Genomic DNA, 17033 nt, shown 5'->3' with positions numbered 1-17033 from the left:
ACTTTTTACGATATCAAAACGCACGTCCTGCAAACAACGCTAATCGCCTGCGTTATTATTTTTATCAGGTCGAACATCTTTGTCGTTTGTGGTTTTTGTCTCAGGCAGGAATATTTCAGTTGCACTGTGAAAGTTCAAATGATAACATTTATCGTATCCTGATATAACCTCGTGTTGATATCAGAATTTGCTATAGAGCTGAGATAACATAGATCATGTCTATTGTACGGCAAAGATATACAGACATTTGACAAATTGCTAAAACCTTAAGGCCTTTGATCACAACAAGGATTTGTCTGTTTTATTGGTTGCTTATAACAGTTAAGAAACCTAAGCCATGGATACTCGACCATAAGCTAACTAGATTTTAGACCAGAAAATGCCCTGTATCGAAATGCTTAGTGCGTAATCGCCTTTCGTCTTTTCCTAAACATCTTATTTTTGCACCTTTTATCGGAAATACATTCTGAAAGAGAATTGTGGGTAATTGTCAATCTCAGTCTATATGTCTCGAGGGCATTCACAAGTGAAGGGGGCTTTGTTTACATTTCTTCCATGCACAAAGAAAAAACAGTTTCTTTGACTTTTTAGCTGGTTAATTTTGGTCGTGAAGTGATTCCTACTGTGTATCATATGTTTTGTTAAGTTTTCAAGGCAGTTTGGTGTTCTCTTCTCTGATGAATTTTGAGGTTCTGCAAATATGCTTGTCATTTTATCTTTGCAACACAATATGAAGCATGTTCGATTTTAGATGGAAATTGCTTCTTCGTTAAATTGATTTATGTATTGTTTCTAATCATCTTTGTATCTCTTCTTGCTAATTTTCGACCACAATATTATTTATTTGGAAATTCACCTTAGTAAAATAGTAGAAAGCGTCAGGATACCAAGTTTATGAACTCAAATGCCATCTTGCCATTATATTTGTATTTGTATGTGTAGCTACATAGCCTTGGAAGGTCGTTTTAAGGCACTGGGAAGCTATGCTTATCGATCAGTATCCTGGTCTTTCCTCTCGATGTGACTAGAATAACATAGGCCTGGCAAATCTCTTCAATTTTAGTGAAAGTTTTGTTAGGGCAGGGACTTGAATCCAGGACATTTAATCTGTAGTCAGCAGAACAAAAGGTAGCCCACAGAGTAAACTAGCAATAATCTGACAAATGAATATGTCATTTACCAAAATACAATGATACAAACCTTTTCGGTTTTATTGTAAATATTATAGTTTCGAGCTAGGAATCTTGCGGGAGTTCAGTCAAGTTTCTATAATATTCTGCCACTTTTAGCAATTGTTGAATCTAATGGACAACTAATATGCAATCGAATAGTGTATCTGCCAGCCACTACTCATTATCTAATATAAGAAATACACATAGTGATCAACAGGACGGCTTACTACCAGCTCATGGATATCTTAAATGCAGGGTTTATGCAAAATATTCTTGAAAAAGGGTCTTGGTACAGCTGTCAAGGTTACACCGATTTTATGTTACAAATGAAACTTGAAAGGGTTAAGGAGATCCAAAAGAGATCAGTGCTAATCGTAGTTCATTTATTTCAAAGAAGCCAGGTTCTGATGCGAATGTAGCAAAGGCAATAATTGTTTTGTGCATTTTAGGAAGGATATTTGCAGTATCAACCCGAACGCGGAAGTAGAACAACCTCTTTCGTCGGCTTTTCAAGATTTTGTTTTCACTGACATAACATAGTTTGAAGTCGAACGTGAAAATCATCATATCTTCAACTGAAAAATACACCGGCATGATGACAATGTTTTAAGTTTGAAATCCAACATCCTCTTAAATAAGGTTAACTGTCAACAAATTACGATAAGAATGTTGCGTGGTACGTCTCTGAGTCTACTTTTTTGCAGATGATAGGGGAATACTAGCGTCATTCAAGACTTTTTGATGATAGCAACTATTTGTATCGGCTTTATTTTTATATTGAATTTACCACAAATGAATTCGCAATCTCGGGACCATCTCGAGGCCAGCATCGCGTTGTTTATTTCGACTCTGTCACTGATTTAGAACGCTTGGTTCTCACAGGTGGTTCCAATAGCTTGGCTGGCAAATCTGCATGGGCAAGTGTTTTCGGTCCAAAAGTTCACCGTCAGCTTAGCCAAACGACAATCGGGAGAAGCAAAGTTAACAGTAAATATTACTTTGCCTTTGATATAATTAGTTTATGCATATTTAATGAAAACAATCAACGCAGCCCCTGTGGCTATCAAAACAATACGATGAGAATTTATTGAAGCGATCAAAAGACGCTCTTTCGAATCATGAATTCAGTGCACGTGTGGAATGAGAACGAAAGACCTTATAAGAAGTGCATAATAAAGAGGACCAGTATTAATTAGGCTTGGTCCTGGCGTGCTTTTTATGGGTCCACATGAAACGGGTTGTATAGCTTTAAATGACTGATTTGCACATATTGACGAGGGAGCAACTAGATTTGTGTCATTGCAGATGTCATATGAGCGCAACGCCTAATGCTGAGTGGCCAAAGTTGTGATTTGTAAGTTAGCAAATGTTGTTCATTCTAAAGTATATGATTTAAGTATAGTTTATTAAGACTGATAATATTTTTACGTTATCGAAGGATTTTGAGAGCCGACTTAAAGAAAAGGTGTATTTTGTCACTAGGTTGCAGTATTAATGATGCATTTTACCTCTCTGGTGATCTGCAAAAATGTCTTCGAAACTGATTACAATATCTAACTTTAATTTTACTTTGAAGTGAATTCTGTTAAAGTCTTGTTTTTTCATAAAATTCTCGATTTATCTCAAATACATTCGTCTCTGCATTAGACGTAATCTTCATTGTAACTTGTAAAATTTGATGATTCTTCAGTTGCTACAATCAATACACATCAATTCAGATGCTAAGTAAAATTCGACGGGGTTGTCAGCCATTTTTTTATGGTATGATTTGCTTTTTTAATTGAGTAACAGCAAACACGACGACAGACAAGCAATAATTTTCTTTGTGTTTGCTTTTGCACTGAATGCAGAAACGCTTAAAGAATATTCTGAGATCAATATGAAATTAGGGTACCCAATCTGAGAAGTGAAAATCATTTGCGGTTGCCAAAAGTGAAGACAACCTAATACGGGATAGAGAATATTCAGTACAGAAGTCGCCATTTGTGGTCCTCATTACCAAGAGAAATTAAAGATTCTAACACACTAGTCGAGTTCAAACAAAAAATAAAATTATGGCATGGAAATACTTGCATCTGCAGATTGTGCAAAATTTTCATTAAAGTTCTAGGGGTTTTGTAGGTTTCGTATGGACATTGTAAAGAAGGTTTTAAATTATTTTGTTGGCGTTAATTAGCTTATCAGCTATATGGATTTTTTGTTTTTTCTTGCCAACGTAAAAGAAATTGTTAATAATAATAGTAGTAGTAATACCCAACAGACCCCGTGATTCCCGAATTTCCGCTACGTCATTTTTACGAATCCCAGTGATGTCGATTCCCAAACCCTACTCATAAATATATTCCAACACCTGATTCCCGATTCCAAAGAATATCGATTCACGCTTCCCCGAAAAACATAGTAAGTATCTTCTTAAAAATGCTACTCTTTTTAAGAATTCAAGATATAGATTAGTAGATAGCTTATAAATTATGTTTAAACTATAGACGTTTTTATATTAAATTGAAATTTTTTAAGGATATATAATGTTACTTGGGTATCTATGAAATTTGATTACATGAAAATGTGAAGCTACAAAAATCAGTTTCACAGACCTTATAGTTAAGTTTTGCAACGAATTACATCAAAATGTTGGCGATTTTGGGAATAAGCATTTAATCAGTCTCTGATCAAATTGGCCTCGTTTCCCATCCTTTTTAAATATATCCGTGAGCATGAGACGTGACTGCCTTGGTTTATAGCTGACACAACTGAACAAATTTATCGGTGTGACATTATATCAAATGACAATATCCATTAGCTGGTACACTTTCATTTTCGCTCAGCAAATAACCGCCTGTGAGAAAAACAAGATGTTTACTTCGCGATTGAACCTCTTTTTCTGTGGATCGGCTTTGCTAATCCTACTGACAATCTGATACCGTTTTGAATCCTTCTTAAACTCGAGATGCTAGCTCTGTCTCTAAAAATGATCGGCATTCATCTACTAAATTCGGTTTGGCAAAATTTATTGTCTTAAGAGAAAAAATATACTATACTCCTTTAAATGCGATAAAGAAATATATCCAAATAACGTAGGGAAAAAATCTAATGAAATCGTAAGTGCTTTTAAAAAAGGATCCTCGCTTTGAAGCGTTACATTAACATACATTGTAGGGACAATAACGGGCAGCCTTTGCCAGAATGCATAAAATGTTATTGTTTAAAGGAAGTTCAGCAGCTTAATGTTCAATTTAGTATTCCTTTTTGTCGCCCAATTTATCTCACGCAATAAGCATAAAAAGAGCCATGGGAAACAATATTTCCTTATTAGGAAACACAATGTTCATAAATTAAATATGTATAGGTTGGCAGTGTATCACAAGGAAAGTTCTGGTTACGTTAGGCTTCCTTGATATTAAGCAGTCGAGTGACTCAATGCTCTGATATAGTTGTCACACAATGCTCGTGTTTATCCAATTTAAAGGCTTAAAGTATTATCGCTAAGCGGCTGTTTTTCAAACCACTGTTGTAAAGCGATATATTTTTTCTTCAGTTTTAGAGTATCGACGACGAAGATGGAATCCAATTTCAAGGCTGCAATTTTGACGAGTATATTCTGTTTTTGTTTGCTTCTACAAAGATGTTACAGTGGTAAGAAACTGTTCCAGGTTTTTGTTCCTCTTTATCAGAACCATAACCAGATATTCGCTTATTGCAAACACACAGAAAAAGCAAAATGTGTTCTAAGAATTAAACAGATTGATGGATGATAGAATGCATAACAAAACAGCGAAAAGGATATAGCTTGTCTAGTATGATGACGTCATCGGTCGATATCTACTCTACCTTGTCCTGCCTCCGGGCTTTCTAATTCACATTTACTTTAAAATCATTTCAAATCTCTGTCATTGATGACATTATGTTCTAGGCACTGTTAATCCAAGCATTAGTTTGTCTTGATTGTGTTTATTAAACTTTCAAAACCATTGTTTCTTTATATATTCTCAAACATTAAAAAGATGCAAGCTTTAGTTACTTTCAAAACATTTGTTGATTATGTTTGTATCAACAGAACGCTAGTTCCCATGGCTTGTTATGCTCATAAACTGCTTCCACAATCTTAAAGGAAGAATAATAAACTTTTAACTAATTGCAAGAGGTTTCGATATTAATGTCACAAGATACTGCGTTTTGCTATTCACGATTTAGACTTATCAACAACCATTTCTTTGGAAACTTTTGCTATTGATAAAAGTGCTATTGAGAATCTGTTTCTTTGATTCTATCGCCGAACTTCCTGTCACGCACTAAGACAGAAGGCAGGTACAGCTTTTTGGATGGTCTGGAAGTGGTTTTTCTATGCCTCCTGGAGTGGGGGGGGGGGGGGGGGGATGGGTGGATGGGGGGATGGGTGGGCAGCAACTCCAAAGACTAGCAATAAAAAATATCCGTCATATGCTGTAACTGTAGGTAAGCCACACAATTATTGTTTATTTTTCGCAAGGGAAGCAACCATGAGACGTCAAATCCCTTTTTATTTTGTACAACTTCGCGAACTTGTTTTAAGTTCCATTTAGCGTGCGGAAATTGCTCACACTGTATGCGGTCAGCCCGGATATTGGGCAAATTTTGCATTTGCTAAGCTTACAAAAAGAATTTGCCTTAATTGCCAAACTTTTATCAACCAACTTAACAAACTGAAAACAAAGCTAAGCCCCTTTAAATTAACCATACAACCATTTCTCAAACATGCCACCCAATCGCGGAGCGGTCCCAATTTATTGGATATTCCACGCTGATTTCATTAATCTACTTACAAAAAGAAGAGTTTGCCGAACCGAAGCTCTTCCATTTACATTTTTACTGCAGTTAATATAATGCAACATTTCCTGACGCTTCTAGCCAAAACTTTTAAATAAAAATGTCTACTTGCGAGACGCCGGTTCGGGGCAGCCAAATATATGCAAATTCAGTTCTTTGTATGTTGTGCCCGCTTTAATAAGAGAAAAAATAAAACCCTCTTTCTACAAGGGAGTAATTTCGTAAGATGAGCAAATTCTTTATTTTAATAAGCTGTTCTTGAAACTTGAAGACTTAAATATGTCTGGTCAATATCAGTGGCGGATTCAAGGGGGGTGCAACTAGGGGCAGTTGCCCTCCCTCAACGAGTTGAAGCAAGTCTGGTGCCCCTTTTTTTGGAAATTGTGCGCCCCTTTTGAAGAATGAAAAATCAGATGAAAAAGTTTCTGAGTCCGATGGGTTAATTTGCTTCAAGGATTACCTCAAAGTTATGTTGTTTATTCCGAAAAGGGATCTGAAATTGTTATATACAGCGAACCCTCGTCACCAATTTTTCGAAACTACCAACTGCCCCCTCCTTCAAATTTGCTCTGGATCCGCCCCTGGTCAATATATTGAAAGCCAGGCCGTAAGAGTCAGCAAACTTTAATTGGGGAGCTATTGTTTGCATTGCTTTGCTGAAGAAACGTTGTCATTTTGAATTTTACCATCTCTGCTGTCCCTGTGATGAGTTTGGATGGAAGAGGCTTCTCTCTACCATCCAAAATGAAGCGATACCTATTTCTAAACAACTTTCATGCCTCCGTATCGAAAGCACAGGCAATTTGAAAATCATGTTTTGCAGAATGTTGTTCTAACGCCAAGAATGACAATGTAAATGATGCTATCCTCGCTGATTTCTTAATTTGATTGTCTTATTTGCAGCCTGTAGCAGTGCATTGGGGATGGAAGATGGTCGCATCAAAGACGGCCAAATAACGGCACTCAACTGGTTGTATTTTGATCAAGATTTCAACTTGTACTACAGGCCATCATTTGCAAGACTCAATAACAAAAAGCTTGGTGGTGGAGGTTGGTGTTCAGCAAGTATTGCAATTCATCGAGGAGCATACATTGAAATAGATTTGCTGAAGGACACAAAAATTACTGCCGTCGCTAGCCAAGGACGTGGGATTGGGAACGAATTCATAGATGAGTTTGGTATTACGTACAGACGTGACAATGATACTTCGTATAGAGATTACAAGGAGAGAGGAAGATGGCATGTATGTATACCAAATGCATTTTTATCTTCGCGATTGTATTTTGTTTAATGTAGTCTAAGCTTTTATCAAGAAACTTGTTTTTCTATATGGTCACCTTTTTGCAGATTTTCACTGCAAACAGTGACACGGGAAGCATCGTCAAAAATCAGTTGACCAATCCGATCATTGCAAGGAGAGTGCGCATTGTTCCACAGGGAGACACATTCTCTATATATTGCGGAAGATTTGAAATCTATGGATGCGAATGGAAAAAACAGCAGGGTAAGGATTCAGAAATTATTACTTTGCTAGATTATTATTGTAGCATTATCTAAGCCAAGATTAAATATTAATGATGATTGTAAGCTGTGGAAACGAAGGAATGATGTTGATGACTCCCACAGGAAACCATAAAAATGAATTGAACATTACTAAACATTAAGAAACGAAACATCATAGAACGATTATCTCGATTAAACGAGATATTATAGATGAGAAACCACACGATAATGTGAACAATCATTTCAGGATCTCTTAAAAAATGAAGTATTGTTGGAGAAAAATCTTAATGATAAAGAAATAAATTTAGATTATTTTCCGCAATAGACAGATGACGTAAAAGTTAGTCGATTTGCTATATTGAGATTCTTTGAACGCTGTTTGTATGAATGCTAGCAGACAGTCAATTGATGTCCATTTGATTTTTGAAAACAGATCGTCTGGTGAGTTATTTATTGCCACTAGCCAACAAATTTGGCGAGTTTCAAACTACGGATCACGTTTATGATGGTGAGACTGATACACAACTTGAGTTCAAAGCTGGAGGCCTTGGTAAGCTCGTCGATGATGAGTATGGAGATGCGACGATCGGAAATAAATGGGTGGCCTTTAAGAAGCGTCAGAAATTCATGCCTTTCTTTCAGTTTGATTTTGGCATAAAGAGGCGATTCAATGCAATCAAATTTCATATGATCAATAAAGGGTCAAATATCCAGGTATTCTCTCAAGTCAAAATCCAGTTTAGTGAAGATGGACGTATCTTTGGAAAGGAGCAAATCTATTTGACAACAGCTGCTGAGAGACATAGCTCTTCTGCCTTCGTAATCACAGTGTCGATTCCTGAAATCGTTGCCAAGGTTGTGAAGTGTATCTTTACCCAGTCTGCAGAATGGATGATGTTTAGTGAAATCGAATTTTCAGCAGGTAATTATTTTAGCTGGCTTTTCAAAATCTGGTGAGAAATGCTCTCCGGATGCCTTGTTTTATTTGCTTTCAATAAAACCATCAAATCAATTTGCGTTGTGTCATCTTATCTTCCAACAAATCAATTTGTGTCAACTCATCTATAGCCAGTTTCTTACTCTTTGAGAAATTCTGAATTTCTCAAAAGCTGCTTCTTCTTTTTTTTATCGATGTTTTCGCAGAATATTATACGTAGCAGCTCAGTTCAAGATCAAAATTTGTAAACAAGCTACACTTCTTGATTGGTTTCTTTTCTGCACGTTTTTCGAGCAATACGACGACAATTGTAAACACAACTATTGCGTGTTCTTCCTTCGAACGAAGTCCCTAGCAACTTTCTAATTTAATTCTACCTTACGTTTCAGTTTCTCCTGATGCGCCTCTTCCAACGAGACCTGCCCCTCTAACTAAAAAGGCAACGACCTTGGCAACAACAGAAGCCGTTGTCATTGAAACTGTTCCACCAGCCACTACAGCAAAACCGACGCCACGACTTCTTTTTAGCCTACCTGACGAAATAACTGATGTTGGGATTATAGATGGACACTTTACGACTACGAAAACGCCAAGAGTTGTAGAGGTTTTGCCAAGCAAAAAAGGTATATTTCATTGCATGATTTCTGTGTCAAATAAAATTTATGCTTATCAACTCAGGGTCCGTCTAAATTAAGTATACCCGTAAATTCAACTGGAAATTACTGTTCTACCGCTCTGTTATAAAGTGATCCAGGCATTGTAGGCATACCTCAGGATCCAGGCACAGAACTGCTCTATGTAGCAGCTCCGAGTAGAGCAATTTAAATTGAATATATACAGACCAGTTTCGCAGCTAGGCGAGAAGAGGTATCGCTTTCCCAGTAGGCTAAGGTTTATGGATTTCGGAATGGAATGAAGGGCTTATCAGGGTGGTCGTTTGATATGATTTTGCCCCAGCATCCTTTGCTAATTTACGATGGTAATTCCACATAGTTGGCACCTGCAGTATGGAGAAATTGATTTTTATGGAGATGAACAGCATACCCTTTCATAATTTGTTGCTTTCTTACCATTGTTTGGAGAGGTCCGATAAAATAGAGGTTTCACTGTAAGGTATTAACTTGTATCTTGATGATTCAGTAGAATGGTATGTTACTGAAAAAAACACATTTTCTTTCAGAGGTGGAAAGTGGACCAGTATCACCAACAACCGATTCTAAACCTTCAACGGGATCTTTAAGCTTTCCAATAATTATAGCAATCGTACTTGGAGCCGTAGTTGTCAGTGCTATAACTGCAGTTCTGATTGTCCGGCAAATTAGAAAAATGGGCAAAGATGGCGATCGACCTGTGAGCCAACAGGAGAAAATGCTGCGGCCACCAGTGCAGTCTCCCGAATTTCACGAACTGCTTATAAGTGACAGACACATCCCACCGGCTGTTTTGCTTAAAGGCAAGATGATGAATGAACCTTCCGCAAAGCTTATTATGGACAGTGGCTATACGAGTCATGGTAGTGCTGGAGGTAGTGTTAAAGAAATGCCTGTTAGGGGCAATGCAGGTAGCCCCGTTTAGATGGATCTTCAACAGATGAAAATATTTGAAAAGATCGTATTTTATAATAAAGAGCTTTTATTGAAATTGCGATTAAGATCTGGCAGGGTAACTAAAAGATCTGGGATCCTGATGGGTGGAGATTCAAAGAAATGATTCACAGAAAGAGGCTGAAAAGATGACATGTAAAAGATTATGCAAAGCATACGTTTTGATTGAATACGTCTTTGCATGCATTGCCAGTATCTGAGAAAATGTTGAAACTGATGCTTGATACATTACCATTTTTATGGCAACAGTGAAGCGGCACAACATGGTAATGCCTTGTAAGGATCCATAGGTGCCTTGTAAGGATGTCCTCTCTTAACTGAACAGAAAGCGACTAGAAAACGCCTGTAAAAGTGGGCAGGCTGTTCATAACAAACAATGTTTTATCTTTTCAAATCGCGTCCAAGCTCCGATAGTTACAGAAAACTGATGTTACTATTAGTTGCAGTGCACGAGAAAGTCTTAGGAACTTTACAAGGAGCATTATTTTTGAGAGAGAAAGCATCATGTACTGCTTCTTAATGGGAAACAAAATCTATAATTCTGGAAGATACCTGGGGGCTTTTTGTACAGCGATGATTGTAAAATGGTCGTCTTTACTTTTGAAAAGTTGTAGATGCCCGAGTTGATTAAGTTTATTGCAGAAAATGTAGATATTAAGCCGAACAATTTTTGGCTTTTTGTAGATTTATATTTGCACTAGATTTGTAAAGGCGGGGTTAAAGTATGTAACGGGTCTGCATTTTGATTGACAAGGAATGACACCAAATTTATAGTTAACGACGTGATCGATACACGGCAGCGGCGTCGGCGAAAGAGGTTATAATCGCGTGTGGTTAGTCCTAGTATCGCTTGTGTTTCAAAGGCAAGGCAAAGGTCCAATTCTTGGTTACGTAGGCAAATCCAAACATAGAAACCAACACCATGAAAGTTTTCACCAAAATATTACTCGTCTCTAAACATATCCTGCGTCTCCAAAATATTACACGTCTCTAATATCAGCGCCAGTGTCGATACAGGTCGCTAGAAAAGACACCATATCAACAATTTTTTTAATCACTTCTTAACACTCTTACACGGTAAGTTCCTAGTAATGCCATTTTGACGCATTTATTCTAAAATATTAAGGATATTTAAGTCAACTTAAGTTAGTCATGTGACATTTCATTACCCATCTTCCATCTTTGTTGCAAAATACGAAATACTACGAAGCAAAGATTGCTTTGCATAGTGCTGAATTATCCAAGAACTCTAATAAAAAATGTTTTATTCTGTTATCGGACCGCCTGTCGGCTTTCCCTATTAAGTGAGCATCTTCTCGTCTCAAAACAACGCATAAAAGATGTGATTCTATGTTTCTGTAAAGGAGATGATCATAGGAAATCAAAGATTTTGCTCACAAGTTCACTTTTTCTGGTGCTTTAAAATACTTAGCACTAATTTACGCCTTCTACGATGGTATAAGATATGATGAATCGGCATATAAATCGGCATTTTTCACGACCAGCCAAAGATATAAATATGTAATAATGCTTTTCGACAGGTACTCACAACCATTTTTGAAAACCATTTGCTGTTGCTTGTGTATTGCTGCCAAACGTTTCTATTTTCCAAGCAGACCAATATTGTAACTATTACACGAGTTCTGATTTTTGCGTAAAAATTTCGCGAATGATAGACAGAAATCATTTTTTGTGAATATGATTGTTACATCTATTTAATGTTGTATCGCTAGATTATAGCATTCTATATGTTTGATAGATTTTCTTTGTCTTTGCCTTCCATCAACAATACAATACGTTAAAGGAAGAAACCTTTGCATACATTTTGATCCGTAAAATTCTCTGAAATACGAAATTCGCGAAAGTTTTTTCTCGCGAAATATCCAGAGAACTTTGCTTCGACCCTTATGGAAACTTCGAGACGAATGGTTGTTTTAACGAATTTTAATATTGCTTTCGTTTTATGGCATCAGAAATGTTTTGACGCAAAATCGATGATTTTTACTAAAACGTGAAAATATTTTTCTCGCAAAGATACTATTTCACTTCTTTTTCAAAAACTACAATCTCAAAAAAATTCATAATGCTTTTCTCAATTCGTGAAACTTTTTTCCCGCAAAAAATTATCTGCTTAAAATACTAATGTGTTAAAGTGTCTTTAGATTTTGATATAAGACTTTTTCTTTACTTAAGCAAGCTGGGAAATAATCAGAAGCTGCTTCGAGGAAGCCTCCTTGAGAAACATCAAACAATTCATGCTTGAAGAGCTTATATGTAGTTATATGTATTTCAAATAAGTATACATAGTAATATATAGATATATATATATATTTATTTATATCTTATTTATATATATATATATCAAAGGCAGCTTTTTACCAAAAGGAATTCGCAGATGTTTAAAAACGAGTTTGCACATAAAAATAGACTAACTGCTCTCATGATGACCAGCTTTAATTATTTCTTATCTTTTTACTATACAAAAACATTATTTTTTAATTCATTAAACAACAACCAGCAAATTTGACCTTGTGATAAAATATGAAAATCATTATAATCTTGAATAGAAAGTTTTATCAGAAGCAATACTACTGACTTGCACAAAAATATCATGTTTACACTACTAGCCATAAAAATGTATGTATGGGCTGCACTGATGAAGAATACACAATTATCATTAACTTACAGTGAAGTAAGAGCAATATCATGAAATGAATCATAAAACCTGTAAAAAGTATATCAGAAGTGACTTACATATTTTGACATATCAAGATCAATGGGAATGTTGTAAAAGCATAATTGAGGTGACAATGATATCAGGGCAACACAGTTTATTTGAAATGAAAATACAGCATTACACTTTTGAGTTTAAATGTGAAAAAGTATTTGCATGGTTATAAAACATTATAAAACCAAAGAGAAATGAATGAGTTTTTCAATCCTCAGCTAACGAAAGCTGAAGCTGATGAACTACAATGTTTGCTTGCAATGTATTCTAAATGTTGTGTGTGGTGTATGCCTGACTTGTAGATGTGAAACTCTTAGTGCCATTTTATTGTTCCAGCATACCAAATTTTGTCATCTTTAAGTTCTTTAAAGCTTGTCCCAGCTTTGATTTCGTTCCACCAGCCAGGCAGAAAAGTCTCGCATATAAATTTGAACCAAGGTGTTATACTATGTCCGGCAGGACCAATAGTCTTCAAGAACTCATCTAGGCCCTCAGCACTTAGGAACTTCACATCTTCAACTTCATCCTCATTAACACAAATGTCAACATCTTTCTTTATCAAGAGCACATGGTCAACTTCATTTTCGGCCCAGATATCACCAGCAGTTGCACTGTAATGTATTCTTGTCAATGAATGAATATCTTCGACTGGTACCTGGGAAAACATAGTTCCTTTTTAAATAGCAGATCCAGTAAATGATAATCTGTTACCCACAAATTGGAATTTACCAGAAAGCATTTACCAAAGGGTGTAGCACACCCACCAAAAATTGAAACCACTTAAAAAAATTAATTAGATGAAATAAAGAGAGCAGTATTTTGCAAGTTTTTACAGGTAGTGCAAATATATTTGCTTTAAATCTGACTTACAATTAAAACTGTATGAAATACAATAAAATCAGTTTTAAAAACTTTTGTACTATGCATTTTCTAGAATTTCAGACAAACATCTTTGCATGATGTCAGTTTTGAGGTATGCAAACACCAACTGTAATTTTATGTTAATCACTCAAGGAAAACCACTCATGGAAAACTTGAACAAACTATACAGCTGGTGCATTAGTAGAACACAAAAGAGAAAACTTTGAGCAGCAAGAAAAACCAGGATTGCAATTAAAGCTAAGATGCTGCATTCTCAAAATATGATTTATTGTGTATCAATATCCTTTCCTGCAAGGGTTGAATGGTGTAGAGCTTAGCCGATTTTCTCTTTCCTCTCCTGCATTGCAACTGTCAAAATGAATCTAGGAACTTATTTTGCGATGATATTTCTGTTCAACACCAATTAAAAAATTTAAAATATAGCCAGGCCATTTTTAAGCATAACCTAATATTCCTAAATCTTTTCCCAAAACAAGGTCTTTGTAATTTGTCACAGGATTGTGGTTTTTGGCCCAAATAAAATGTTAGTCTTAGCAGGTCTAGGATTTATAATGATCATAAAAACTCTGTCATGCTATGGATACATGGAATGGATAAAAACAAAGCAAATTAAGAATGTTGTAGTAGCCATGACCAAGAAATCTATGATCAGAATAATGTACAGTGGTAATTGAAGACAAAAGGCATGCCACCATTCTTCTTGGAGAACAAACTGGTCAGGATCATATGCACCATGACTTAAAATTCAATTTGCATTATATATTGATTTCACTCTATTGTATTTATAAGAAAACAATGAGCAATATCCAATGCTTTTCTTCCAGGAAAAAACCTGCTTTTTTGCTTCCTTCAAATTAAAAACTTTGGGACAAAACCAGATCTTGGTTTGGATAAAATTTTGTTCAAAGGTATGACAATTCCTTCAAAAACCAAAGGTGGAAGGCCCACAATTGACCTAAAGTGGCACATGCTAACACCTTCCAAATGAAATGGTGCCATGGTACACAAAGTGTTTGTTTTATAATCTTCTTGTTGAAGTATTTGTTAAGTGCTGTTCATAGCCAGAACCAGATGATTTCTATTGGATGAGTGTATTTCTATTGTATTTTACACATAAAATTGTATTTTGCTTTTGCTTTTATCAATATATAAAAATTCTTTACACTACTGGGTCAAAAGATTTTAAGCAATGTTTATAAAGTGATATAAAGAAATGTCATCTTCTTGAGTTCGCTTTGCTTTTCAGCTGTTTCTAGCTTTGTCACCTATTCAAATAGCAGAAAAATTTAGATATGGACTGGAAGAGCTTTTGTGCAAGACTCGGAGTAAGCTGCAGGGTGCATTTCATGTCAACTGTACACCAAAGGTCCACAATGGCATTTGTTTAGGTATGCCAAAAATATCAGCAGTTAGTTAAACTGTAAATATTGTATGTCAGACAACAAAACTGATTAATAGAGAAAACTGTTGTGTATGAGTGGCTCTTGTTGTTTGCAAGTTCTTGTTCTTACATCAAGTTTTACGTACACCAACAACTTTTTTATTGGTTTGCACACTCAAAAATGCCGAAAAAACTTGAGTGTACACTGAAGATCGTCAGGCCTATGTACATGGAATGCATTTTGGAGAAAGCTGAAAATAGGGGAAAGGAAAAAGAAGATGATGAAGAAGGAGAAGAAAAAGAAGAAGAAAAATTGAAATGAAAATGCCTTGAAAACAGAAACTAAAAAACATCACACATTCTGAAATGTCAAAGGACAGTATAGTTTTAGAAGAATCATCAAAGAAATTGGTACTGATGCAATAATCCCAAAACAATTTGTTCTGATGACATTTCTTTTGAATGCAAATAAACTTTCACTTGAAATCAAATTTATTTGCTAGATTAGTCACATATACTATGCTTAAGCAAAATAAATTTATCATAAATCTGTTTATGAACACTTTTTGATAATGTTTGTAACTTTGTTTATAATATGCTTTGAAATCATTCACTTTTACAATTTTGTTTGAAGTAGACACTGTTGACCAATAACAAGGTGCATATCACAGCCAATATGTGAATTGCTTTTGGATCATGAATAAGCAGAATCATTAAATATTTATCCTTCGAATGACTATAGGCAAGCTAGCAAATGCATGTAATCTAATGTCATTTCCCAAAAATCTAGCAAAATGACAGATTGTCTAGAACAGGCTCTTGAACTGCATCTTGATTATATGCTTGAAATTTCACTGATTATGGAAAAATCTATTCATAATGTACAGTTTATCATAAGAATAGAATTCTAAAACATACGGCTTGCTCTAGGTTTCGAAACCAAAGTGACATTACCTGGGTTGCAGGGATACCCAATTCAAATTGCATTCTTCTTTGAGCTGCAATTTTGACACCTATGTGCTCATGGTCGTTCATTTCGATATTAGTAGCCCTAGGGTGACTACAGCAAGTATTTGTGTAGCATCCTGGATATGTTATTTTCAGCTTCGACCTCTTTTGGAGGAGCAATTCGTTTTTAGAATTAAACAAAAACACACTAAATGCTCGATGAAGTTGTCCTCCAGCTGATTTCAAATCACCTTCACTCCTGTTAGCTACAATATGGCAATCTTTCTTTGAAGTTGACCCGATGATCCTGTCTTCTTTATCTACAATAATGCATCTGTCCTCTAGCTGGTCTACTTGGCTTTTGTCATATGAAGTAGTATCGACATCCATCTTCGTCGATAATAATCGACCATTTTTAGCATGATGGCCTATTCTATACGTGCGTCTAGTTATACCAGACATATATGTCTTGGCTGCTCTCCAAATCGCGAAATGACTCATATTGAAGAGTAGTTAACAGTCTGAGGATGAAAAATTTGTTAAGCGTGAATATTTTAATCACATATTTGGCCAATTTCGATAGCAAGTGTTTCTTGACCATAAAATTAAATTAATTGTCAAATGCACCTTTAAGGTGGTAAGGCACCTACAATTTCCGGGGGTTTGCCGAGATGCTAACTTTTTCCAGGACAAGACTGGGGAGCAACTTATCTAATTTTGAAAATCTAAAGCCCCCTTATCTTTACTTATTCAAACATCAGGGGCAATAATGTGCAAATGACTGCGAATAGACCCTTTCCTTTCCATGCTCGTAAATTTATTACTCTGAAAATTGGGTCCTTGCAGCGTTTTGCGAAGTTGTACGAAGTAGTTTTATAGCTCAAAAAATGACAGTATAAAGAAGTAGGACTTGGAAGTCCTTGAACTTTAAAATACAGTTTAGAGTTGAACTAAGCAATCAAAAGGAAATAGATATATATAAATATATATTTACATCATGCTTCGCCTTGCTTTGGAATTACTTATTGTTATAACCATCAATAGAGTCAGGCAAAGGGACACGCTACCCTACTG

The 17033-nt window shown here is 35.7% G+C and overlaps 2 protein-coding genes across 6 annotated transcripts in view; one reads left to right on the top strand and one right to left on the bottom strand.

The window, feature by feature from the left end:
• Positions 1 to 11771, top strand: part of LOC135682146 (discoidin domain-containing receptor tyrosine kinase B) — a 36326-nt gene extending 24555 nt beyond the window's left edge. For 3 of the 5 annotated variants that reach the window (XM_065196898.2, XM_065196900.2, XM_065196899.2), the window contains 6 exons: positions 4708 to 4805; positions 6879 to 7219; positions 7324 to 7480; positions 7913 to 8401; positions 8806 to 9039; positions 9597 to 11771. In XM_065196898.2, coding sequence (XP_065052970.2) covers positions 4730 to 4805; positions 6879 to 7219; positions 7324 to 7480; positions 7913 to 8401; positions 8806 to 9039; positions 9597 to 9991 — 1692 coding nt within the window. In that variant the 5' untranslated portion in view covers positions 4708 to 4729 and the 3' untranslated portion in view covers positions 9992 to 11771. Of the gene's footprint in view, positions 1 to 2070; positions 2160 to 2188; positions 2527 to 4707; positions 4806 to 6878; positions 7220 to 7323; positions 7481 to 7912; positions 8402 to 8805; positions 9040 to 9596 lie in introns of those variants that run through there. The other 2 variants (XM_065196901.2, XM_065196897.2) reach the window with 2 other exon arrangements.
• A 687-nt stretch (positions 11772 to 12458) lies between these two features.
• On the bottom strand, positions 12459 to 16587 carry LOC135682147 (isopentenyl-diphosphate Delta-isomerase 1). The gene is made up of 2 exons (XM_065196902.2): positions 15966 to 16587; positions 12459 to 13403 (listed from the first exon to the last, which is right to left on the bottom strand). Exons 1-2 carry the CDS (start codon positions 16458 to 16460, stop codon positions 13062 to 13064), a joined length of 837 nt encoding a protein of 278 aa, XP_065052974.2. The 5' UTR covers positions 16461 to 16587; the 3' UTR covers positions 12459 to 13061.
• Positions 16588 to 17033: the final 446 nt, after the last annotated feature.

The sequence above is a fragment of the Rhopilema esculentum genome, chromosome 16 (assembly GCF_057945365.1).
Source record: "Rhopilema esculentum isolate cy_ngs chromosome 16, ASM5794536v1, whole genome shotgun sequence".
Classification (NCBI taxonomy): Eukaryota; Metazoa; Cnidaria; class Scyphozoa; order Rhizostomeae; family Rhizostomatidae; genus Rhopilema; species Rhopilema esculentum.
The sequence above is the reverse complement of the archived record's forward strand: the minus strand, read 5'-3'. Positions and strand labels throughout refer to the sequence as shown.

What these genes read in the sequence shown, in the direction of transcription:
- LOC135682147 (XM_065196902.2), bottom strand. Translation starts at nt 16,460, where the DNA reads ATGAGTCATTTCGCGATTTGGAGAGCAGCCAAGACATATATGTCTGGT. An exon ending in TGGGTATCCCTGCAACCCAG is followed by an intron (nt 13,404 to 15,965) that starts GTAATGTCACTT and finishes ATGTTTTCCCAG; the next exon opens with GTACCAGTCGAAGATATTCA.